The 26,208-nt window shown below is 42.9% G+C and overlaps 2 protein-coding genes across 2 annotated transcripts; one reads left to right on the top strand and one right to left on the bottom strand.

Annotated features, from left to right (window-relative positions):
* Positions 1-675: 675 nt before the first annotated feature.
* Positions 676-12,679, bottom strand: gpr139 (G protein-coupled receptor 139). Its single transcript, XM_046415887.1, has 3 exons — positions 12,432-12,679; positions 8,426-8,428; positions 676-2,093 (listed from the first exon to the last, which is right to left on the bottom strand). Exons 1-3 carry the CDS (start codon positions 12,577-12,579, stop codon positions 1,102-1,104), a joined length of 1,143 nt encoding a protein of 380 aa, XP_046271843.1. The 5' UTR covers positions 12,580-12,679; the 3' UTR covers positions 676-1,101.
* Positions 12,680-20,226: 7,547 nt separating this feature from the next.
* On the top strand, positions 20,227-25,358 carry proza (protein Z, vitamin K-dependent plasma glycoprotein a). Its single transcript, XM_046416358.1, has 9 exons — positions 20,227-20,394; positions 21,679-21,817; positions 22,323-22,474; positions 22,594-22,618; positions 22,697-22,810; positions 22,903-23,037; positions 23,411-23,526; positions 23,640-23,757; positions 24,344-25,358. Exons 2-9 carry the CDS (start codon positions 21,739-21,741, stop codon positions 24,874-24,876), a joined length of 1,272 nt encoding a protein of 423 aa, XP_046272314.1. The 5' UTR covers positions 20,227-20,394; positions 21,679-21,738; the 3' UTR covers positions 24,877-25,358.
* The last annotated feature ends 850 nt before the right edge of the window (positions 25,359-26,208 follow it).

The raw sequence follows: 26,208 nt of genomic DNA on the forward strand, positions 1-26,208 counted from the left end.
ATTCAGTATATTCATCCAGAAAATGGCTAACAGTAAGTCATCAAGGACCATTAATAGTTAATAGAGGACTATCTACAAATAGCAGAAATTTCCTCTTCCTAATATTGGAAATGTGATAACTAGATTAATGACAACTTGGAGCCAAAGTGACATATTCCCCAGTCATTTTTTTTGTCTTGTATTTTTGCAAAGCTACAATAACAGTCAAGTCTACCATTAATAAATATTTAACCAACAATAAGCAGAGTGTCTACTCGTCAGTACGAAGAACTGTGAGCTTGGATGTGAGATAACTTGGTCTTCCATAGCAAACGCCAACTTGTAGGTGACCTGTACTGCCAGGATGAACTCAGCACACATGAGAAAAGTCTTGAAGGGCTGTTCGTTTTATAAAAGCCCAAATTAACATGCCTTTGAGACTCCTCTGCATATTAAACTGGAAATGACAGAGCTGTTTTACATTGCTTGAGAGACAGTCAGAGCTGTGGGCAGCGGACACACCATCGATGGCTCTGCCTGAGTGAATCACCCCTTGAGGTGCGATGTTTCGTGCCCAGACTCTGACTTGATTTCTGCTTCCTGGAAATGACTCCCAGCAGACCAAGACACAGCTGTTCAAAGCTCTTCACCGTTGGCAGCGGCGTCCAACAGAGAGTGTCCATAAAGAAACCTCTGTCACCAAGCATTTGATGCTTCACCAAGGATTAATCTAACCATCAGTTTATACTTTAGCACTGTTACAAATGGCAGTTCATTAAAGATGGTGAAACTATCCCTTCATCAGTCTGTGAATCTGGATTCACTCACTCATGCAGCAGTCAGTCATTAGCTTTATTTTTTTGCATGAAGGAAACAGTCAGCACCAGTTTGATGCTGGTTGCTGCTTTTGTGAATACGGTGAATACCTGCTATTTGCTTTTCCACCTTGCTAGACTACAACTTTGTCATCGCTCAAAGCTAGCTAAACTGTCACCTCTGTGTTCTCTGAGTGTGTTGACATTTTCAATGCTTTCCATGTGGGAAAAGCTGGTCACCAAGGTGACAAAGCCCAACTATGTCCCCCAGTGATTTAGGGTAGGGCAGCTGCTGGTGGCTGAGGATTCAAGAGGAAATACAGATGGGTTTCCCATTTTTGTCATACTGGTACACCAACATCTTAATGCAATGAGAGTTGGCTGGTGAGATCCAAGGGCTGCTTGTGATGGAAAAGTTGTGGCTGGCATAGAATGGCAGTGGCTGCTTCCTGCAGTGAACCAGGGCTCGTAGTACATTGGCCGCCATGCCCCGGAAACGCTTGCTGATGAAACAGTAGAGGAAGAAGTTGACACCGGTGTTGAGCAATGCCAGCATGTTTGCCACATCAGTGAGCACGTGGAGCAGTCGCCCAGCACCTTGCGAGGCTGGAGGAGGGGAGTAGAAGTGGTAGAGGATCATGAGGGTACGTGGTGCCCACAGAACAGCAAAAATGGAGGTTATGGCGAGAAGAATGGCTGTGGTCTTGCCAGTAGAGTAGCCACGCAGACGGAAACAGCTGCGGCGTCTGCGCAGCTTACGTACGATGACGGCGTTAAGGGAGAAGAAGACAGTGCAAGGGAGGAGGTAGACGGTGGCACAGTGGGCCCACACCAGCACGTGCTGGGCCACGGTTCTCCTGTTGCCCTCTCCTCCTCCTCCTCCACCACCGCCACCTCCCACGCCAGGCAGGCTGTGCCACAGTTCAGGCCACCAGTAATAAGGAGCTGCAGAGAGCAAGCACCCAATATACACAGCAAATATCACCCTTCGTGTGCGGGCCGGGTAGGAGACCGTGTGGTAACGTAGTGGATGGCAAACAGCGATGTAACGGTCAATGGTGAGAGGCACTGTGATCCAGATTGAGGTGTGGATGGAGGAGAACTCCAGAACCTGCACTGCGTTGTTTAGTGACAGAGGCAGCGGCGTGGCCAAAATGAAATCCTCCAAGATGAAGTCGACAAAAACAATAAGGAGTAGGACTAGGATGTCAGCGGCTGCCAGAGCCAGAAGATAGTTGTAGGAGGACTTCTGACGGCGCAGCACCAGCTGGGACAGGATGACCACTGTCAGGATGTTAGCTAGGAGGGGGGAGGAGGGGAGGAAGGATGAAGAAAGTTGATTGAAAGTAGAGAGTTGGAGGAAATAGGGAAATGATTGTAAAGGAAAAAGTATGATGGCATTGGAAAAGGAATGAGCACAGGTTAGGGCAGGGAGGGAAACAGAAAAATTGAGTGTTAGTGGGCAGGCAATTGAAAAGTGGAGATACACAATATACACAAAGACTGGGACAAAAAAACATTTGTGTGTGTGAAAATTTTCATTCATAGCTACCACAGAGATTGAAGAGCACTTCAGGTGAAGTCTTTGCCACATTTTATTTCAGTTTCAGCCTGCTAATACATATAAAGAATAATCAAATCTGTTATCATCCCCAGTCAGTATTTACCATGTTCAACCAGCTCTCCCTGTTTATTGCTCCCTTCCCTTTCCCCCTTTATCTACACCTGCTGTGTAATTCCGGCGGCACCTGCCTCTGCCTTTGGTCACATTGTTATCTCTAATAAAGAGTAAAGCTTCAACAAAAACAGGAGGGCAACGTGCAGCATCACAGCCTTGGCAATCTGCTGAGTTCACTACTGCCTGCCGCTGGCAATTTAGCTCCTAAAACAAAGCACAAGGACACCCCATCTCTCCCTGCCTGCTTTTCTTTTTCAATCTTAGCTCCATATCCCCAACATATACCATCATACCTTCTTCTCCACCTTGCCAAATTAAATGTTTTCCTCACCTCCCTCTGTTTACTTATTGCAACTCACTTCCTATCACAGGACAGTTAAATATCCCACAAGGTGGACCAATACTCATTTTTTTTTTGCCAACAAAAGCATGTGGACACAAAGGCCTGGATGTGATTTATCCCACTGCTGCCAAAGCATGGCCTCCATGTCTCCGCAACAGACAGGTGGAGTGCAGCTTTCTGCCTCTCACGTGGAACTGCAGTTCGACAATTGAATTGAACAGGCTCATTACACATTATCTTTCTTTGTTGTCCTACTGTGTCGCCCCCCTCCCACCCATGTCACTGGATGTGCATATTATTCCCAGGTTATTCTTGTCGTCTCCAACAACTGAATTTACAGGCTTTGAGAGTGCTCAAAGCTTTCCGCAAACCTGGAGGAGGCAATAAACAAGACACTGCTTAAGTTTACATTGTCGCGTTAGCAGGATGTAAAATCTAAGACCAAAGAGTCACACCAGTTACATGAATTAAGTTAAACAACATTTTCATTGTTGGTAAAAACAATTCCTAAATTACCTCAAGGACAGGCATACAGTAGTGTACATTCCATACACCACATGTTGTCTCTGTCTAATGAAAATGTAATCATTATATTTCTAATCATTTAAGATAGTGATTAGATGATTTTTATGAATTTTGAAAAATTAATTCATCTTTGTTTCATAAAAATTTCTAAAAGCTAACCTGGCTAACCTCACTGTCTTTCTTTTTCACTTGTGGAGGTTGAGTCATGTGATAACAAGTGCTGGTGCAGCGGGTGGAGATCATAACTTTCTTTGGTGTTGGAGGTCAGTGGTGTCCTTCAGTATATCACCAGTACCACCCTATACCTGTGCCCATCCCATTAGGTCATAGGATGTAATTAAAAGCCGAGAAAAACTAGTTTAAGTTGAGTTTTGTTTTATTTTTGAAGCAAAGTTACAGTTTAATTCAATATTTCTCATGACAACACATTGCTTGAATCCTTGAGGTCTACTAAACCTAAATCGTTGTGTACATGCATGTTTTCTTCTGAACAGTCATCTTCTTCATGGTTTTTCTTAGCCCTATATTTGCTTTTTAAAAATCACAATAAATAGATCAAAGATGCATTTTTTCATAGAGAGCTACTAGTGGCCAGAAACCGCACAGGGTGCCTTTAAAGGATCTTAATTAATTTACTTTGTAACGTGTATTAATCCCAAGGTCAAGAATAAGCTTCATTGTGTATGAGACATTTTAGATATAAATGGTTTCCTTAGGAAAGAAATGTCGCATGAATTCTGTTTACAGGTGATTGTTTTTCATTGCAGGAGAAGGAAACACAAAGAAATGGGTGTTAGCGCTTGCACATTAGGAACATTGGATACACGTGAGCTGTAGTGTAATATTCAGAGGCATCAGCACTTTTCCAGTTAATCCAAAGATTCCTATTTCATGCTGTACTATTTCAAGGGCCTAAATTAATAATCTAATACACACAATAATGTATCCATCCTATAGTGTTGCTAACCATCTCCATTTAGTGAAACGTGCTGGTGCAGCATGAAGCCACGTCCAATCTGTTTAAAGATGCCTCTGACATTGATTTGCATCGCTGAGACATCAATGCACTTAGCAGCCGTCACTGTCTATACGTGTGTGTGTGTGTGTGTGTGTGTGTGTGCGTGCATGTGTGTGCGTGCATGTGTTCCGTGGCTCTGTCCCTCTGCAGTAATAGATCTGGGATTGGATTAAATATGGCAGCTTGAGGTCTGGTACATCACACTTCACAGCCTCAGCTACTATCAGCTGATTACAAATTACAAAGCTGGCTCCAGATAATGACTAAAGATGTCCTTGCCAGACTGGAGGATGTGCAGCAGAACACACACACACACATAACACATGTTTGCACACACGCACACATATAAACACACAGATCATTAGGGATGCACCAATTCATTAACACACAATCTATCAATAACCATAAATGAGGTGTCAAAGCAGTTTACAAGGCTCAACAAGCCAATATATGTGTACATGTAGGGCTGCTGGATTACACTGCACCTCACACCATCACAGTCACTCCCGCTTGTACGCCACACTGATCTCTACACAGGCAAGTTAAATTGCTTTCATGTTGAATCTTGAGTTATTGATTCTTTGGCTTTAGCCACTCGTGATCCACTTTCTCTCTGATTCAGTCTGTTTGTCCATTAGGCTTGTTTTGGAAATTCCCAGTGTAATATCCCTAGGTTTTTTAAGACACATTTTGCATTTCAAAATTTATTTTTTTTCGTTTCCCTTTCGAGCAGATCTGGCTAAGTTTAGATGTTGTGTCCTAATGAGGTAATTTTAAAGAAGATATATTAATGTCACTATTTTCCAAGCTTGTGTTGTGCTTCAAGATGACCAGTGTCCTTATTTATTTGGCCAAGCTTCGGTAAAAAAAAAAAAAAAGGGTAATGTTAGCTAAACAATATTGAGTCAGCGTAGGCTGAGGCTGACGACTACAAGTTTGAAAACAGGACTAAAATCTGAGGGTGTGAAGTGAGAGAGAAGTGAGCTTACAAGACCTCAAGGTCATCTCTGCTAGCGGCTCAAGTTTATATTAACATATAACCTCTTGAATTTCTGACCAAACTGTTGAACTTGCTGCATTGTGGGTTTTGACAAATAATATTGGGTAGAATAAACAAGATGTTATCTCTGTAATGTGAAATGTGTGTGACTAGGCGTAACCAATGTCTGCTTGTTTTAAAAAATATGACAAAAATCTGACATTTATGGTTGATATTTTCCCTATACATTGATTGACAGTGTCTGCCTACAGCCTACAGCATGCTGTTGGTGCTGTAGTGTAATTTGCCCTCCCACAAATCCCCACATGGACCTATCCTGAACTTCCTCCCCCTCGCTAGAGAAAAATCAATCATGTTAGTTATTAGATTGCCTAACCATAGTTCATAGTTTGGTTGTTTCGAATTCAATTTAAACACATGTTGCTATGTTGCTTTATTGTTTCTCGATTTGACCTGCTGTTTGTTTTAAGAGTCTCTTTGGTCCGGTCTTACTGACACCGTCATTTCCCTCAAGCCACCTCACACAGCCGTCAGCATCTTCTTGATGGGATTGAATCAGTATTATCAGTGTTACCAGGAAAAGTTTGCTGCCAAGCTCTGTGCTACTCAAAAATATCCTGATGGAGATCCATTGCAAATCCTGCACAATGTACTTCACCTTTAATCCAGTGCCTCACTTTCTCTATTGTGCCTCTCGTTCCACATGCAGCTCAACAGAGAGAAGCGACATGAAATGGAAACAGTGAGATGTTGACTGTCACTGACTGGGTATTATTCTGTTTGGGCTCCCCAGTGAGACGGTGCCCTCTACAGACAGACAAAAGGGATCTGTGGCGCGCTTGACATTTCCATTTAGCTCTAGCCAGCTTGCACTGGGATGCCCATTCATTTCAATTGACTCTTGCTCTTTGCGTTGTCTTGGGAGGCGGGGATGGGGATGGGGCGGGGGGGTCGCTGGAGCAGGATGGATTTGCTCGGCATTCTGCGGGTATGAGGTGGCACATGCAGGGCTGAGGTCTCAGCAGGGAGTGGGGACAGATGAGTTGGACAGATGCACACTCATGCACATACACAGCATAGAGACATGAGGAAAACGCATACACTGAGGCATCCATTCATGTATACAGAGACATGTGCATCTAATGCCTGGACTCACGGACATTCAGGCGGAGACATGTGCAAAATTTCCCCTTTCTTTTTCTTATTGTCTACAGCTGGGTGGGGGGTTGGAATGACCTGTAGGACAGATAATGAGCACATTTGCTTGTGTTTGTGTGTGTGTGTATGTGTATTTGCATGGGTGACCCTTCTGTCCGTTTGTGTGGGAGTGCTTTTGTGTCTCTGCTCCCCCTGCTGCTCCTCTAACATAACGAGGGCCATTGACGTTGTTTAGCGGGAAAAGAGAAGGCACAGCGTGCTCCCTGAGGTGTGTAACGAGGCTGACTCATCCCATCTCTAAAGGGACGTGTTCAGACGGGCTGTCGACAAATGACACTGCGCAGCTTAACCCCTCGAAACTGGTGGCAAAACATGAGATGCTGATACCTCCCAGCAAACTAGTCATTAGGATTTCTCATGGGCCTCATATGAAACACTGCAAAAAGGAGATTATGCTCTCACACAAAAAAAAAAAAAGATAGCAAGCACTGCAATTAAGTTTTTCGTCATCTGGAAGAAATTGAGGTCTGGCTTTGACGGCTTATCCAGTGGCTTATAAGACAAGAGGAGAGGATGACAGAGAGATGGAGGGCAAAGGAAGGTGCGGTTTGAGGAAGGTCAGGTAGAGTTAAAAAGAGAGCAGGTTATTGAGAGGGACTAGAGGGGAGGATTAGATGGAAAAACAGAATGAGAGAGAGGTATAGAGGAGAGCAGTGAGCCGATAGGGAGGAAAGGAAGAGAGGCGAGAGACAGAGAGGGGGTGAATATCAAAGCTTGCTTCAAAGGTCACAGGCACTTTGTTCCTGATGACAACCATTTCCCTTTTGTTTTCTCTAAGTGTCAGACCGGACATAAAACAGGACGATTCCTTACTTCACCCGAACAAAAACCAGGAGCACATCTCTGCTATAAAGCCACAAAAAAAAACATACATTGAAGATAAAAATATGCCTTTACTGACATGTTTTAGAATCTGTACACTGTTAAAATCAAGAGAGAAATCCTGATGTTGCCATGAATGAAATCCCACTTATTGCTAATTTGAATTGAATAGCAGGCTTGTAACGGCATGCAAATGTGATATTATCAATCACACACATTTTATTGTGAGCATAAGCCTGATGTGTGATCTGAGAGTTAATGGGGAAGAAGCTCGTAAGCAAAAGAAAGATGCAATAAGGAAAATAGAGCCGAAATGAGAAAATGAGAAACATATATTGAAACAGGGTATTTAGGTTTAATAGGCATATTAAGAGAAGGACGCCCCGGCTGCTGCTAATGATATTGATGCTACTGCAGTGCTCTGCCTCTGCTCACAGTTTCAGCCATTTATTTTACAGACAGGCCACAGTGAGGCAAAGTTTGGTGGTGATGGCCGTCCTTACATCAAGGACTGCTGCCTGTGATGTTGCGTTGTAGACTGACAAACTCAGCTCATCACGTTTAAAGAGCTTGTAAACACTGCTAACAATTACAATGTGCCCTTGGATGCTCTCAGAGTTTTATGATGTTTCAGCTTCAAATAAACAACAACAAATAAAGCAAAAAACAAAACAAAAAAAAACCCCACACAAAAGCATTGAAGTTATTTGGAGTGAGGTAGAAAGTAGAGGAGGAACATTAAATGAAAGAAAGGGTTAGGGAAGTGTGGCGAATGGATGGACAAAAATGACACATAAAATCATGTCCAGGGAACAGCAGTATTATTATCTTCACTTTGATGCACTGCTGGTGTTCAAAGAAGGCCAAAAAACATAGAGGGATTAGGATTTGTGTTTGCTGTGTTTTCAGCAGCAATTTTGTCAGCTGGTCAGACAAAGTCAGCTCTGTCATAGCATCAACAACGTCACTGATTTATTGCCTCGCACAACTCCTCCCTCCCCTCTTGCCCCCGTCTGTCCTCCCGCACCCTCTCTGGCTCGTCTCCCCCATGACAAGTTGACACTCTCATCACTTCTCTCCCTCACTTCCTGTCTTCTCCCAAACGCCAAACTGGAGACAACCCAGATGCTTAAAATCTCAGCCTTCTTCCACTAGATGTACTGAAATATTCTTTCCCCCCACTGTCCGTGCTTCAACACAGACCTCCCTCACATCCTTTCCACCTCTTCCACTTCACACCTGCCTAATCTCAAACTTCTAACATTTAGAGTGATAGGATCTATTAACAAGCCTGCATCCCACCACAGATGCCCTGCTGCTGGTGCAGACTGACAGATCAATAGACCAAACTGAAAATCGATGGGGCCCATCTCTTCATTAAGTAGCGGCTGACACCTGGCCTACACTGTGACGCAGAACAGGGGGGTCGTTAGCGCCGAACATCCCTGACCTTTTCCCCTTGGGTGGGTGGATAAGTAGGAGTGGGAGGAGTGAGCCAGTCACACTGCTGACTGTTGAACAGCCACACAAACTGCAAGATGCCTCAAGGAACACGCCGAACAGTGCGGAGTATGTGAGCACGTGCACGTACATGTGCATGTGAGCCTCGCAGGATGCAAATGAAAACACAGACAAGGGCACACATCTCCCCGCCGCACGACCACTTGTTGTCACGTAGTCCACGTCCCACACTTAGAGTACGTGTTGACCCCTGAACCAGCTTTATTCACCGGCTGTAAATACTGAAAACGATACTCGATGTGTTATTTAGTCACACATGCCGTTTCTAACAAAGCCTCTGACTTTATATGACAGAATACATCATTTAAAGGCCCTCCAGAATGACACGTATGGTTCAACATTATTTTCCAGGGCCTGGTGATCATTGTTTTGAAAATTAAAAGTGGTATCTGATGTTTATGTTTTGGTCAGGTTTAACTGCAAAAACAACTTTGTTGGGGTCAGGGAAACATTGAGATTTGGGTTAACTTGCTCACTTGCTGTCATATTTACAATAACAACCATGTTACAGTGTGAAGGTCACACTTACAAGACTGTTGTCTGTTTTGTCTCCCATGTCAAAGTCCGTTGGTCTGTGGCTTTAACTATTAATGCTCTTCCAGTCACATATTTTTATGCACATTACTACCACCTACTTTAATATTCAAGATGACTTACTGGTAACTTTGCATATTACAACTTTGCATACAAACCTTCCACCACTGTTCAGATATTAAATATTCTTGCCATCCTAGTGTGACAGAACACTTTGCAGAGCACTTGAAAGCAACACAACGTTTGCATACACAAAGAAATTAGGTAATGAGGTGTTGCTATAAATATAAATTTTGTACATCTAAAAACCATGTAATGTTGAAGAAAACATGTTGCTGGTATGCTGCTGAAACAAATCAATACAATGCAGCTACTGGTAAAGCTGTATTTTAGGGGAGCCTGATGACTAATTAAATAAATCAAATTAAACAAATAACTACAATTACACATTTTATATTATTCATTAAAATACAGCAGAATTTAATTTAATCTTCTTAGTGGCTTTATGCTGTTGTTGGAGCATTTTCATTCACATTAGTATATTTGCAAATCCTTCAAATGCAGACATCTATAGGTGATATTCAAGCCCTCAAAAGGTAAAAAAAATAAAAATAAAACATAGAAAGTCTCTAACTGATTGTGCAGGGAGACGAAAGCAGCTACACCTGAACACCCAGTTATGCCGCACACAAAGAACAGACCACTCGACATCCAACGTACAGGCTCAAAGTACAGTATTTGTCTTAGCAGTGAGTGCTTTGAGACACAGTACTCTTACTGTACAAAGAGCAGGGCTCACTTCTGTAATCCCAAAATGTCAAAGACTGAGGCAAAGAGCCAACCCCTTCATTGTGCTGTTTGCTATGCCAGCACACGTCTGCTCTGTCTCAACCAGTGTGGCGTGGAGAGAGAGAGAGAGAGAGAGAGAGAGTTAGCGATTAATTAAAAATGTGGCAATTCGTCTCGGCTCTGTCGTCTGTAGCTCCCCCACTCAGGACTCAAAAGGTGCTACTTCACTGGTGCTGCTGTTATTAATCTCTCTCTATTACTGCTCAGAGCTTGCACTCGTGACTCTATTCCTTCTTCTTCTTCTTCTTCTTCTTCTTCATCTTCTTCTGAGTGTCCTTGTTTCCCATGCTCTCCAGTCTCCCCCCCCATCCCAAGCTTTTGTCTTAACGTGTCCCGAATTCAAACAGTAATCATTTCCCACCACTTGACCTGCTTAATCCCCTTTCTCTTCACCTTCCTTCATCTTGCTTTTCACCCTTCAAATCTGTCGTCTTGATGTGACCCACCTCAGTCTGCAGCTTAAAGCTCAGAAATGCAGACATGACGACTCCTCTTGTGAAGCCCTGTTGCTCTTAACTAATGAAACGTTGGCCGGTAATCAAGGTAACAGCCTCCAGTTCATCGACAGTGTTAAATATGTGTGGGTCTGTAGGTCACACCGCTACTACTTACACATGCCGCACTCATGAAACATTCATGATTCAGCTTGAGTGGGACAAGCTATGCTATAATGACTGAATAAGTCGAACTTTTCTGCTGCAATGTCTCAGCCTGCTGAGCTCAACTCTGCCATTAATTCAGACAACTATTGTAAGACTGCATTAAACTCTCAGGTTGTTGTTACTTAGTGATTAAGCAAACAGTCTCAATCACATTTGACTCAGCGGCAGAATTGAATAAAACGTCTGAGACCACGCGGGAGAAACTTCAGCAGAGAGAGCTGGGTATGCGGGACTTGATTTGCTGTCCGTGAGAAATAATTAGGCGAGATTTGATCAGAAAGACAGACTTTTACTTTTACTGAGACTGCAAATCTGTGGAGTAGCTGCAGCGCTGGCATACAGAAGCTTTTCACTTTGCATTGCAGATTTGTTTTGAACCCTAACAGCTTAGGTTGTTGATAATATCTCACTCACACAAATGAAAGGGGGTACAGGGCTATTAGGGTAAGCAAAACAAAAGTCTTAGTTTGTATTGATTAAAGACATGTGCTGTAGATTTATTCATGTCAAATCTGTTAATAAACCTTGCCTTAAACTCAAGGTTAAATAGTAAAACCTTTGAATTATCCTTTATGTTACTGACTCTAGAAAGAGTCTAGCATTTCTGTAATGGGCTGAAGCAGGGTGGATGTGCATCTGACAGTCCAGAGGGCTTTCAAGATACAAACCTCAATCTCTGATTAGGCATCAGCACCTGTCCTCTTTCATCTGACCTCCAGGTTTCCTGTCTCCATCTCACGCAAACACACACACACTCATGCACATATACACACACACATATATATATCTATATGCACACACCATTTTGCCACCCTGCGTGAAACGAGGTCAGTGCTCATAGATCACACAGTGGGGCAGAGGCGGTAAATGGGTTTCTCAGTGGCTATGAACGGACTAATCAGTCAGTGGTGAAGACACACCAAGGAAGTGTCTTTAATTCAGGTCAGCGAGAGGAAACATGTGACACACACAGAGGTCAAGCTTGTGTCATCACATAATCTGTCATACACACATACGTTTTTAACAAATCCAGATTCACACAAGAAAGATTTTTCAAAAATAACGTGGATTTCATGATGGTCTGCACGCACAGTTGCAGTTTTGACTCAAATGACATTTGAATATTTCCAACTAAAGAGGCAAAAGCACAAACAAACTCCGAACAGACAGGCGCACGTACAGCTGAAAGCATACAAAGTACGTAAGCATGCACAAGTGATTGCCACAAGGTCAGAATGACAAATCAACATTGTGTGTGCGAAGGGTGACACTGGGGAACAGCTGTGAATGACACACACTCACTCAAACCTGCAGACAAGAGCACAGCAAATCAAGATGCAAAGCGTGACTCCAGCAACCCTCCTAAGCGGGCTCTAATCACAAATAAAAGCAAATTAACACAGAATGAGAGCTGAATGTGATTAGACACACACAAATAAAGCACACACTTGGGCACACATTTCTTACCCGGCAGGCCGAGACAGAGCAGGACGCTGTAGTAGATGACAGGCAGTGGTCCGAGAGGGCATCCCTGGGCAACCTCAGAGGGAGGCTGTCCTGGGCTCCAGGTGCTTCCATTTGGGGAAAAAACAGGGAAGATGTGACTGTGCTCCATGGCCTCTTCCTTGTCCTCTTCCTCAGCTGAGCTCAGTGTCAGGAAACCTGGCCACACGAAGAAACCTCCTGGTCGCCGGTTTGGGAGAGAGGGTGCTCTGTCCTTGGGTGCCAATCAGCATGAGTGTGTGTACCCGTGAGTTTGCACAAGAAAGCAAGGTTGTGAGTGTGTGAGAAGGAGAGAGGAATGGAAGAGAAGGAGGAGAGGGAGACAACAGGCGGGCAGGGGGTGAAGGGGGGTGCCAGAGATGATATGTGTTAGTAGGTGATGGAGAGGAAGGAGGCGAGAGGAGCGGAGAGAGGTGAGTGTGACGGTAGAAGTGAAGAGGGGAGGATGCTGCCTGAGTGTGTGAGCGAGGGGGGAATGAGAGCGAGTCGAGAGCGCAGCAGGAGGAGGAGGAGGAAAGAGGAGAGAGGGAGGGAAAGAAGGAGGGAGAGAGGAAGGTGGATGGAGAGCGAGCAAGGGTACGCTAGAGAGCAGAAAGTGAGGGAGAGAGACGGAGAGCGAGAGTGGACGCTGCAGGAGAAAGGCTGAAGGAAGGTGGAGGGATGCTCAGAGAGAGAAGGAGGGATAGCATGTTCCTGTCTGAGGGCAGTGAACACAAAGAGACAATAAAATGACAAGGAGACAGATGTGACAGATGAGTGAAGATAAATGCAAGGTTAAGTCGACTGTGGAAAAAGGATAGAGTGAATTAGCCCTCGTCATATTTTTGTGTCTCTTTATTGGGTTGTGTCTTTCTGCAAATGCTTCAGTGACTTATTTATTTATTTTTTTTCACAAATGACTGCGCAACCATACAAGTCGAGTATCTACAGACCTATTTGCATATTTTAAACGTTACATACAGTATAAATACATGTGACTGGAAGAGCGTGTGTAGGTGTGTGTATGTGGGAGTGGGGGTTGAGACTGGCTGCTCAATCTAATTTGCCATGCAGTGTGAACTGTCTGAATCTCCAGCTAAAATGTGCTAATGAGCACAAGGCTGACACTGAAAAACAGAAATATTCCTTCTTAAGAAACACTCCAGTCTCTGGTTTATCAGGGCTACAACTGACAGGCATTTGCAACATTAATTTGCCTTTTTTTTTTTTTTTACAATACATCCCTTGGTTATTTAGTCAGAGAAATGTGATGTGTTCCGACTTTGCGGATCACGGCGATCTGATGCAAATCTGTAAAAAATCAAATCAATAAACATTTCTCCAATGTGATTTGTTTATTCCCCAAACATTTTAAGCTGCAGTGCATTGCTTTCACCGCCCTGATGTCGGCGATGTAGCTGTTCAGAGAATACACACACACAATATGGGAGAGGAGTTGTGGGACCTGTTTTCTTATTTCCTCTTGACAGTGTAGAGAACAAAAAAAAGACTTTAAAATTGCTTGTTTAGTCTATCAACCAGTCAAAAATATGAAAAGCAAAACACAGAATAAAGAAAAGAAACCGTACCTTTGAAATTAGGATATACAGAAAACACTGCATATTCAAACATACAATTAGAGTATAAAATTCCAACAAAAGAAATAACCCTTCGTGGAAAATTATTGTATTCTCATAATCGTGAAAGACTTCAAATCTTCAGCGCAACAACAAAATAGTAAGTAAAGTCCCACCTCTGAACAGGCATAACCAATCATAGCTCAGGAAAATGTGCCGGCACCTGGGGGTGGCCAATCAGATTTCAGACGTGGCAAGTGATCTCAGGTCACTCACAGCTGTGGGTTTAAGTACAGTGGAGACTACCGAGTACAACAAAGTAACAACTGTTTTAGAGGAAAGGAAAAATAAAATTTTTTAATACTGGCTACATACTGAGCACAGCACTGAATGGTTGACAACAATACTGTGGTGCCCGTTAAGTAATTATGGTGCAAAATATTTCACAATTGTGATGTTTTTCTGAAGATAACATGACTGATAACTAACTGATGAAGCAGAAGTATGGAAGTCTTGTATTGTCACACGGGAGTGAATAACTAACATAATACAATAATGTAATATACCATATTGATAAAGGTGGATCAAACACAGTTAATCCTGAATGTTTAACATATTGTGTTTCAACACAAGTCGGCCCGTGATGAGCCACTGCACATGGGCTGTGTGACAGCACGGGCAGAGAGGAGCTGCTATAAGTGCAGAAAGCAGACACCAGAGCAGCTTTGGCATGAGTACAGTGAAACATCAAGTCCATTTAGAGAGCTGTCAGCTGTGTCTTTGCTGTCTCTGTGCCTCTTCAGCACAATCAAGGCCTACGACTCCTCTCCACATGTCTGAAGAAACACAACCAGGCTCTGCTCTGCTCTGCCGTCTGAGCGAGGCACAATATATCATTTAAAAGGTAGCGCATGTGGCCGTGACATAGACCCGAGGGCAGACGAGATTAAAGAGCTTTACGCCGAGAAAGGGAGAAAGAAAGAGAGAAAGAGGTTTTTGTGGAAGAAAAGATCACATGAGTCACCAAGCTTGTGGAAAGCAAAGGATCACAAAAGAGAATCAAACCTGTTTGGAGCTTCCACTCGTCAGATGAAGAGCACTGTGTGAAAGGAACAACCAATTACAGTAACTGTCCAAAAATGGCTGACCTGCTTCTGTGGAATTCCACTTGAACCAGATGCAGGAAAATGAAAGAAAAGAGTGAGGATAGGTGAGGAGAGTGGAAAGTAGCAATCTCGTGGTTTTAATTCTTTTCTCTTACATGTGACCAAATGAGCTGCAGGGGACGCAGGGAGGGGAGCGCCACGATTAAGCGTTAAATAAAACATAGCCAGCCGACATGAATTGATCACAGAGAAATGTGGGACAGAGGAAAGTGATTCTTCAAGAGTAGCTAGCATAGCTGTGAAAGACCCCCACAGGGGCAGTGGCAGCCTGCTCTCCAGTACTTAATACAACATCATCATTGGTCCTTGTCACACAAATTCGATTATTCCCAATCTTCTGGCGCTTTGATATAGGCGTGATTGTGTTGCGCGTGTGGGATGATGTTGGCAGTTGGATTCAGTGTAGGACAACAGATACTGTACACTTGCGAGGGTCTTTTTGATGTGCAACTGTAATGTGGTGTTACGGAGCAAACCAAACCAGGGCAAGGTGATGGCTGTTGTGTATTGTTAGTTATGTAGTGTGGTCATGACCTGATCTCATTACTTCCTATGATGATATATGTGTGTAAGGTCAATGGTAGGGAGAGTCTGTGCAGGTCGTTAGAGCGTGTGTATGAGTGACACTGTGTGTGTGTGTATCTGTCTGTGTACGTGTTATTAACCCATTACATCATCATTATACACATTGGCTGGGGACCTCACGCTGTCTCGTCCTCACCGAACTGAACATTCACATATAGACGTGCACAAACGTGCAACACCAAACACGTGTTATTACTTCAAATGCCACAGAAATGCTTGTCCATTGGTGCCATGTTGACATTTATGGTTGGTTACTAAGCAGAGCAGAGTTGATCTATGCGGCTGCTTGCATATGAGAGTCACTGAATATCTGGATGTAAAGCAGTAAAACTGACAGGAACAAGACTAGCTGCTGCACTTAGACACAGCAGTACTTTGAGCTAAATGCTAAATGCTACGCTCACATGCCAACCACAACAATAAGAAATATGACAAGGTTCTTATACTGTAGATTAAGTGCAATTTATTGATACACACATAAATGACATTTCAAGTTCATGCTCTTCTTTAGACTTGACTTTCTTCATGTTTTTCATATTTTCATCATCTATCAGGCCAGCACCTGCCATACGCACAACTACTTTGCACTGTCAACCATTCAGTACTAACATGCTGCTTCTCTTGGCTGTTCTCTTCATAATGTTCACCATCATAGTTTGAGATGCTAGCTATGCTAACATTTCCTAATTAGCACAAAAACAAAACAAAGCAAACACAAAGCACAACTGAGGCTGATGGGAATATCATCATTTGTTTGGGTATTTGGTTAAAAAAACTGACCTGATTATAATGCGAGATAAAAAGTCACAGGGTAGGCAAATTTGGAACAATCCATCATCCGGAGACAATGAGTGTCTGTGAAAAATAAATACATATAAAATCATCCAGTTGTTGAGCTACCAGTAAATAAAGAGGCTGTAAGATGCAGGGAGAATAATCAAGACTTCAACATGAAGGGAGTCCCGGGGATTTCGTATCCAGCCTGTTATATCCATCAGAAAGTTGTCAAGTATCAGGTGGCATTAATTATAGATGCTTTCTGTGAAGGCTGAGCTATTTGTATAGTGTTCCTGTAAAATTGGACCCTTGGTTTGAAGAGGAACAGGTCAGTGAGGTCACACGTGAGCGGTGCGCAGCTCTTTCTTTCCTACTCACCTCCAATTTAGAGCCCACATTCAAAGAATAATGAGAAGAGAGGGAAGAAATAGGAGCAAGATAGAGACAGAATGTGAGAGACAATACAAGACGGGGATGTTGAATAAAACATAACTGAGAGAAAGAGATGGATGATCGGGGGAGGGATGCAGAGCTTTCCACCACCGCTCTTTGTAAGCCAGCATATACAGTATATGCTTTCTCGCACACGTTCACAGAGTCAACAGAAAACGTGCACATGTATGAACACATGCATTCACTCTACAACTGTGAATTTCACCTCAGACCACAAACCACAAGGGAAATTACACAATCTTTTTCATTTACACATCTAGTTGCAGCTCTGCAGGCCAGGGCAGGGGCTCCCCAACCAGGGGTGAATCTCCCTGGACTGGGCAGTCCAGCTCCTGCCCCTGCCCAGCACCAGGGACCAGCTGGTCCAAGTGGTCTCTTATAATACCTCTGTTATTAGACTTGGGAAATGGAGACATTTAACACGGCTGCAGCTGAGACTAAAGCCCCACGGCCTTGTCTGCAAATTACATTGCTCTCACAAACAATCCCATTGAAATAAGGCCACTCAAGAGGATCTTTGGCATTAAAAGCATAGCCTTGATGGCCCAGTTTCAGCAGTTCATATCATTGTGTTTGTGTGTTTGATAATAACCCCTAAGAAGGGACAGTTCAGTTCAAGTTTCGGAGATATTGGATGTAGAGATGTCTGCCTTTCTTTAGAATACAACAGAACTCGATGGGAATTTAAAAAATAGGTTTGAGAAACTCAGCAGCAATAGAGGCTCTGTTAGAGGCACGTTTCCTTATTCACTGTGATTTGCTGTGGGGAAAATAGTAAATAAAGCATAGAAGAAAAACATGAATCTTTGATTTTGCGGTGAACTGTCCTTTTGAATGTGCAGTACTTCTACATGGTGGCTAGATGTCTAATAAATTTTCTAGCTTTTATTTCTGTTGTAGATATGAAATACAACACCGGTCCTCACTGTGTACTTTGGCAAAAACTTCACATCCTCTGCTCTCAGTTTCTCAACAGTTTCCATCTAATCCTCCTGTCCACTTTGATTTTCACTTGTCTGCTTTAGCTGATTTGTGTTGAGCCCCAATCTGGACATTAGCTGTTTGTTTGTCTCAACTGGTGTGTGTTTGTTTGCAGTGAGGCTTCTCCTATTGATCACAGCAGATAGCATCCCATTTTGTTTGATCAAGTGTGCACATCGGAGGTGGTTCTTATTCTTGTCACACAGCTGGGGAAAATAGTAGTCGTGGTCCTGATTCTTTTAAGCTGCATGTGTGAGTATGCATGTGTCATGTAGCGCTTTCTAGTCACAAAGGCATAAAGCCTATTTCTGCATTATTTCCACACCTATATACAATACACAATATATACTCCCCCTGGTCTGAATGATACATTTATATAAAAATATAGACCATGCTTGAGTAGCCCTAAAGGTTCAGTCCATGTTTCACCTTTATTTGTACTTTTCACATTGACGAAGAAGTACTCAGATCCTTTGCTTGAGTATTAATATGAACATTGCTGTGAAAAAATACTCCATTACAAGTAGAGGTCCCGCATTTAAAATCCTGCCTAAGTAAAGGTGCAGAAGTATTATCAGCTAAATGTTTACTAAATTGTCACCTGTGACTGATAGCATATTATATTATTAAAACCCATGCATCAATGTGTAAGCAGTATTTTACTGTTATAGCTGCTGGAGATGAAGCTAGACTGACTCAGCGCCCTTGACCAAAATGAGTTAGTTGCCCCTCGCCGCTCCCACTGCTCCTCAGGAGTGGGTTAAATGCGGAGAAGAATTTTCAATGTGTTGTACAGACAAATAAAGCTTCTTCTTCATGGGGGATTTTGAGATGTATAATGAGAGAATGAAGGAATTTGATTCATTTTTCAGACTTTTTGTTTTCCCCAAACATTCATTTAAATGTAATCATCTGAGAGGCTCAGAGGGAGAAGCTCTTTTTGGTCTTACTGCTAATAACTCATAGACATCTGAAACATGACAAGAAGTCCCAGCTAGACACAGTTTTAATGTAAGAGATCACAAGCAAAGATTATTTAGCATTTTATCAACTTATTAAATGTATGATTTTATGTAAGATTTTAGCCAAAAAGCAACAAAATATAGCTGCCAAAAGAACAATATTGTACTCTTAAATGGATTAAAAGTACAAAGTTGAATGAAATAGAAATACCCGCATAGAAGATTAGTACCAGTTTCTAGGCCACTTAAGTACAGTTCTCCAGGTCATGTACTCAATCTTGCCACTGACTCTAAGAAGACCATATTGTCCTTTTTACTCCTCTACAATTATTCAATGAATTAATAATACAAAACTTAATTAAATACAATCACTGTTGTAATTTGTAGATATATATGTTATGTAATATGTAATTTATAGATGAAGATAAAACATTAATCTTAGGGGAAGATCCCCAAGCAGTAACCAGCAGTTCCCAGCTTCATCTTTACTAGCTTCAACATTAATGTGATGAAAACTTTAATGCATCAGTAGTTACAACCCAATGATACAATATAAGATAGGCCTACGTGATTCTATAGTGGACCTTCCTGCATCATAAGCAATTAAGTACGCCATATAGAATACAAACACAAAATACAAAAATACAAAAGTATTGGGACACCTGATCATTACACCAACAGGAACTTAATGACATTGCATTCTAAATACATTTACAGCTGTAGCAGCTTGAGTCTTTCTGTGTGGATTTTTGTCCATTCATGCAGTAGAGAATTTGGGAGGTCAGGCACTGATGTTGGACCAAAAGGGCCGACTCGCAATCTCCGTTCCAGCTCATCCCAAAGATGTTCGGTGGGGTTCAGGTCAGGGCTCTGTGTGGGCCAGTCAAGTTCTTCCAAAGCAAACCCACCCAACCATGTCTTTATGGACTTTGCTTTGTGCACTGGGGCACAGTTGTGCTGGAATAGAAAAGGACCTTCCCCAGACTGTTGCCACAAAGTTGGAAGCACAGCATTGTCCAAAATGTCTTGTTATGCTGAAGCATTAAGGTTTCACTTCACTGGAGGTAAGGGGCCAAGCCCGAACCCCTGAAAAGCAGATCTATACCACACCTGAATTCAATAGTATAAAGAGGTGGGCCCCAACACTTTTGTCTATATAGTGCATATTTTTATGCTAATACATGTGAGTATTTGTCCTGCAGGGCAACATACAGTACCCTATTGCACAGTGAGAATCAGCTCTGTCATACAGCGCCCTCTAACGGCTGCTTTTTGTCATTACACTCACTCCAGGCAGTAAACAATGAGGGGTGGGTGAGTGAGCAGGCTTGGATGTGGTCATCATCCGTTACTTTGGATCGATAGGCCTGATCCGTTCAGAGAGGCTGCTGTGCGTTTCAGAAGCAGGCCGGACCGGTACATTGATCCGTCCATCCCGCCCGGAGCGGTACGTACTGCCTGTTGTTGTTTCATAGCGGTAACTCAGACCCATGACGGTCTGCTCAAGTGATCCGCCCTGAAAACACTGACGGATTTGTAATTGCTTTGATGGGAGCAGCTTTTAGATACAAAACATCCTGGTTGTTAGTGCAGCGCACAAGATGCGTTACGTCTTTGTTTTGTAACGTCAGATGAGCTAACGCTATCAGGCCGGTGAGAGCGACACAGTCTGGAAGCAGAAATTCACACTGTGGTGAAAATGTACATTAGATTATGTAAGAGGCCTTCGCAGTTTGTTTGCAGTGTGTGAACAGAGTGTTTGTAAGGCCCACCAGTATGGGACCTGCTGCAGGAAAACTGCACAATCACTGGAGATACTGTGAGACCATTTACTGCCTCTTCACGAAGCCCCGAGCAAACAAAACCTAGTAATATTTATTCACATTTACACCCTCGTACTACACTTCGTTGGGACTGAGAGTTTTGAGCGAGTTGAGTTAGTTTTATTAATGAATTGTGATGTCATTGTTCACCAGGACAGGTGAAAATCACAGGGCAAATGAAAAAAAGCTGTAGTTTAATAATTTAATTGTACGGTCATGTGACACATATCCAAGCATTAAACGTAATGAAACAGAAACAAATCAAAAACATCAACTGAATAAACAGCACCACGTTTAGTTTGATAATTTGGAGTTTTCTACAGATTAATGCAAAAGCTTAAACATGGAAAACCACCTGCGTGATCCTTAATTGGCAGTTAAATTATGAGGTTGTCTTGGCCCTGACGGATAAGCGGTGTAGAAAATGGGTGGATGGATTATGAGGTTGTCTCCTTATTGTTGTGGTACCAGAGATGGGCCATCATCTTCCAGTTAATTTTACCCCGGATAGTCCTAAAACTCTACACTCCAGCTGTCTCTAGCGGCTCATGTTGCCCCCCTTCAAAATAATATGATGTTTTAGAAATGGCCGTGAAGTTTTAACAAAGCCAAAGAAAGAGGCCAATCATATCTGAGATGTTGATGAGGTCCTTTAAAAAAAAACAAAGCCTCTCAAGTAGCACAGTGGTATTGACAAATGCATCTGGTCAGAGAGAGCTCCCCAAGCATTCACTTAGATGTCCATAGTACAAAAAACAAAACATTGCGCCACCTGCTGCCAGAAAGAGGCAATAGCATTTGATTTATCTTCTAACCTCTAGAGATGAAACAATACTGACTTCTTACTCAGCCTCATCTCTCTGTCTTTTGTCATCATGACGTCTGTATTCTTCTTGTCTTGGTTGAAGGAGTACACATCGATCCCTGCTGCGCCGACAGCTTGACTCAGGTCACACTTCAGTGTCACCATGTGCTCCTCGACCACATCTGTCTCTTTGCTGTGTCTCCTGGTGGGGGTTGTGGCAGCCATTCAGACCCCCCAGACAGGTGAGGGGACCCGGCGTGGAGCCAGATAAGTCCGTGATGATGTAGTCTGAGCTTCAGGGAGAGGAAAGAGAGGCCAGGAGTTAAAGGAGGTCAGCCGGCAGCATGCTGAGTGGGACATGTCAGAGTCTCTCCTCTGCACTGAGTGGAAGCTCTGTTTTTAAGAGTTTCAGGGTTTAATAAATATGAACTTTACCGTCAGTTGATGAGATACTGCATGTTTGGTTTGTTTAGTTCGGTTTATTGTCCTCACTTTTCTTCATTTGTTCTTGCTTTTTTCAATTGTTCAATTTCCTTTTTCATTGTCGGATGAGAAAGTGTTCATTATCTTCATGAAGATCGCTGTCTTATTTATTTTTCATCAGTCACTGTAGGAGGAAACTGTAGAAACTGTAATTGCAAATTACACAAGATCTGCACAGTTTGAATCCTTTTTATTGGCTCAAAATGAAGTCTGTAGCTCACCCTGGTGTGGATAAACCAGCTGACACCTGAATTGTTCCTCCAGTGTTTTTGGACAAGCAGCAGGCGAGCTCAGTGATCTCCCGTCAGAAGAGGAACACCGACAGCAGTGTGCCTTCCAACCTGGAGCAGGCTTGCATGGAGAGAGTGTGCACCTACGAGCAGGCCAGAAGTTTCTTTCAGGACTCCTACCGCACGGTGAGCTCCAGGATTTGTTACCTTCACCCTCATTTGTTTCTCAAGCCTCCTCAGTGCCTCCTTTTTGCTTCAGTCTGCAGCTACGACTGTGCACTTACCTTGCATTTGTTCTCTTGCAGGATATCTTCTGGGCTGTCTATGTCGGTAAGTGCTGTGGTAAAATGATTTTCCATCACTGCACAGCACATCACAAATTCTGATAGACTCGCTGCCTGCGTTTAGATGGAGACCAGTGTGCAGAGAAGCCCTGCAAAAACGGAGCCATGTGTTCGGACAGCGTGGGAGGCTACGACTGCGTCTGCAAGTCGGGTTTCACGGGGGTCCACTGTGAAAAAGGTGAGGAGCAGGTGTCAGCATCTTCATTTTTAATTCACTTCCCGTTTGGTGTGTGGGTGCTGCAACCTTCCCCGTCTGCTTCCATGATGCAGATGAGACTCTGTGCACCCTGGAGAAGAACAAGGGCTGCTCCCAGTTCTGTAAACCAGGCTACACATCCTACGAGTGCTCCTGTGCACAGGGATGGAAGCTCAGTCAGTCGGACAGGAATCAGTGCGAGCCTGCAGGTAAGTCTGGTTCTGCTGTTAAATTCCAGCTGAAATTAAATGCATTTTTTTTTTTTTAGCATAAATAGCTAAATTCTAAATTCTAATCTTCCTAGCATGCACACACTTCTTGTCCTGCACCCTACCTTGTTGAATAAGCCAAGCCCCAGTTTGTGCCAGATTGTCTTTTAGAGAATGAGGCTAACCTCTGTGAGTCAGATGTACGTGTCACCAAACAAACATTCACAGGGGAAAAGTGTACAGCTATCATCTGTTTACGGCCCTGATTAGCTGCTCAGCTGGAACACCTTAAACAGCGTCTAAACTCCACTGCAAATATTCTTTCTGTCCGTTAGAGATGAGAGAAAGTAATCATCTGACATTATTCTCTCAGTCAGATATCCATGTGGTAAGGTGAGCAGTATGATTAAGTGGAATGAGAGACAGTCAAGCAGCATGCGCAGCAGCATTGAAGGGGCTCCCTGTACTTCTACAGAGTGTCCCTGGCAGGTAGGAACACAGACTGTGACACGCTGCAGGTCGCAGTAAACTGGTTTTTATTCAATCAGTGATTTAAAGTCTCAGAGTTGCATGTCATTGGAGTTCATCCTGCTGTTTTGCAGGCTCTCCTGAAGAGTTCAGAATCCGCAGGTTTCTGCAGTGGAGTCATTCTGAAAGAGAACCTGGTCTTGACTTCGGCTCAGTGTGCCAAGAAATACAGCTCCTTCCAGGTGGTTGTCGGTGAGTAGACAAAACATGTTACTTTACCACTATTACTGCTACAGCGTGGAGTTTTATTTAAATACTTATCAATGTTCCCGATGCCAGTGAACCTCACACAGCTGATGGTATGGCCCACCTGCTGCAAATTTGCTGTGGGCTTAGGGTTTGGTTTCATACATTACGTAGCTATTACACAGTTAGTCTTGTCAGATGTGGGGTTTTTATCATTATTTTGGGTTCATTGGATGGAATTTAGTGTTGCTCAACTCATTTAATCACATCTCAGGGAAATATAACGAATACTGTACACATTTGGTACCACAAAAATTTGTGTAGATTCAGAGGTTAATTCAGAGGTCTTGTTTGTCCTACCACCAGTCAAAAATCCAAAATATATTCAGTTTACAGTCATGTAAGTCACAAATTTTAGAAGCCACAACAAGCAAATGTTTCTAGACAAAATCAAGTCAAAATACTGCATAAAGGCGTAATTTTCTGTCTATCAGCTGATTGATCAATCAGCTAATCATTGCGACTCTACATGTGATTATGTGTGCACAAGCTTGAAAAACGCCTGAATGTCATTTTACCTGCTCCTCCTCAGGCAAGAGCAGCGTTGTTGGACATGGAGAGCAAACGCTGTACGTTAAAACAGTTCATGCCCACCCGCGTTATGTGGAGGGTCGTCCTGAAAATGACGTGGCCGTGATTGAGCTCCGTGACCGCATCATTTATAAGGGAAACGTTATTGCTGCCTGTCTGCCAGAGAGAGACTTTGCAGAGAGCATCTTGATGACAGAGGATTTCCCAGCCATCATCACCGGCTGGAAAAAACCCAACCAGGTATCTTCCATCCAAGGCTCGCTCATCGTCAACCAACTGGGGTACAAGAGCCTACCTCAGTGTCTGGAGATTAACCCCAACCTGATGACCAATAAAATGGGCTGTACCACTGCCCCAACCAGTGTCGACTGCACCATGAGCTCCGGCAGCCCTCTGCTCACCCTGTACAGGGGGGTGTTCTTCCTCACTGGGGTGGTCATTCAGCCGGCAGATGCCGACTGCGCTCAAGGCTACATCTTCCAGAAAGTGTCGCGCCACCTTGGCTGGCTGCGACCGCTCATGGGCTCACGTTAGGTGGGGTTGAACAACATGGAGGGTATTGGTTCAGGTATATATGGAGAAATACAGGCAAATTAATCTTAAACACAGGGAATTGGAAAGATTTTTGTCTTGCACTTGTAGCTCAGCCTCTTCATTTATTTTGTCTCATAATAATACCTATGTCCTAAAGGAAAAACTATCTTAACAACCATATAGCCTCAGTCTACTCTAGACCACGGCTTGCAATCTGTCTGCGTGGACTTCCTCATTTATCCACAAGGTGGCTCTCTGTTGACATAAATAGAAAAGCGCTTGCTGTATGTATCTAACAACCAGAGGGCCAGAAGCAGCAAGAGATGCACTGAATTATTCAGCATGTGTTTTGTGACGTGAACATACCGTTTAATAACCTTATAAGTGATGTTACTTTTAGCGACTGCTGTACTGGTTGACATGCACCTTGTATCACTCCAGGTAATCACTGTTCTCTAAATGTAATAAACTCCAGTAACACACCCGATGTCAGTTCTGCCATTGTTTTAGGATGAAGTACACAGCACAGTTCCAGTTGATGAAGATAAAGGAGTTTAATTATTATTATTTTAATTACTAATTATCAGACAATAAAAGTAATGTGTAAATAGAGACAACAAAACTAAAATAATCAAAACATAGCATATGTTAAAAAAAACAAAACAAAAAAACAATCAGGCTCTTCTGCAAACCAAACCCAAACCACGCCGACTATCACGATCTGAATGAAACTACCAAGATATATGATATAGTACAAAATGGATTCTTTAAGCTTCAAAATATAACAAGAACAAGGAGTCTGCAGTCCTGCTATCATCAGTGCTTTGTAGCAATGCTAAGGTCAGGACATTAAAGTGCTCACAATGGCAAGGCTAACATACTGAATGTACTCATTCAAATATTATACAAATGACAGTTGAATTGATCAGATATTTGGTCATAATCTAATTATATTGTATAAATTAAAGATTTGATGGGATGGTAGTGACTACAGTTCATCCTGAGGGGGGCGCAAATGTGTACAGATTTTCATCATAAACCCATCAAATAGTTTTTGAAACATGTCACTAAAAGCACAGATGTCAACCTAATGGTGGTGTTACAGAAAAGGTCAGGGGATCACCAAAGTCGGTGGGACTCGTTCCCAGGAGAAGAGGAGCATCTGTGCAAAATTGTATGGCAAACTGTCATATAGTTACTCAGATATATAATTGGCTGACAAATAACGGACTGACCTCGCCATCTCCAGGGCCATGCTGCTAACAGATTAGAGCAAAAAAATGAACTTCTGAAGAAGCTAGTAAGACTTATGAAAAGAATTGACAGAGTAAG

This window comes from Scatophagus argus, chromosome 16 (assembly GCF_020382885.2).
Source record: "Scatophagus argus isolate fScaArg1 chromosome 16, fScaArg1.pri, whole genome shotgun sequence".
Classification (NCBI taxonomy): Eukaryota; Metazoa; Chordata; class Actinopteri; family Scatophagidae; genus Scatophagus; species Scatophagus argus.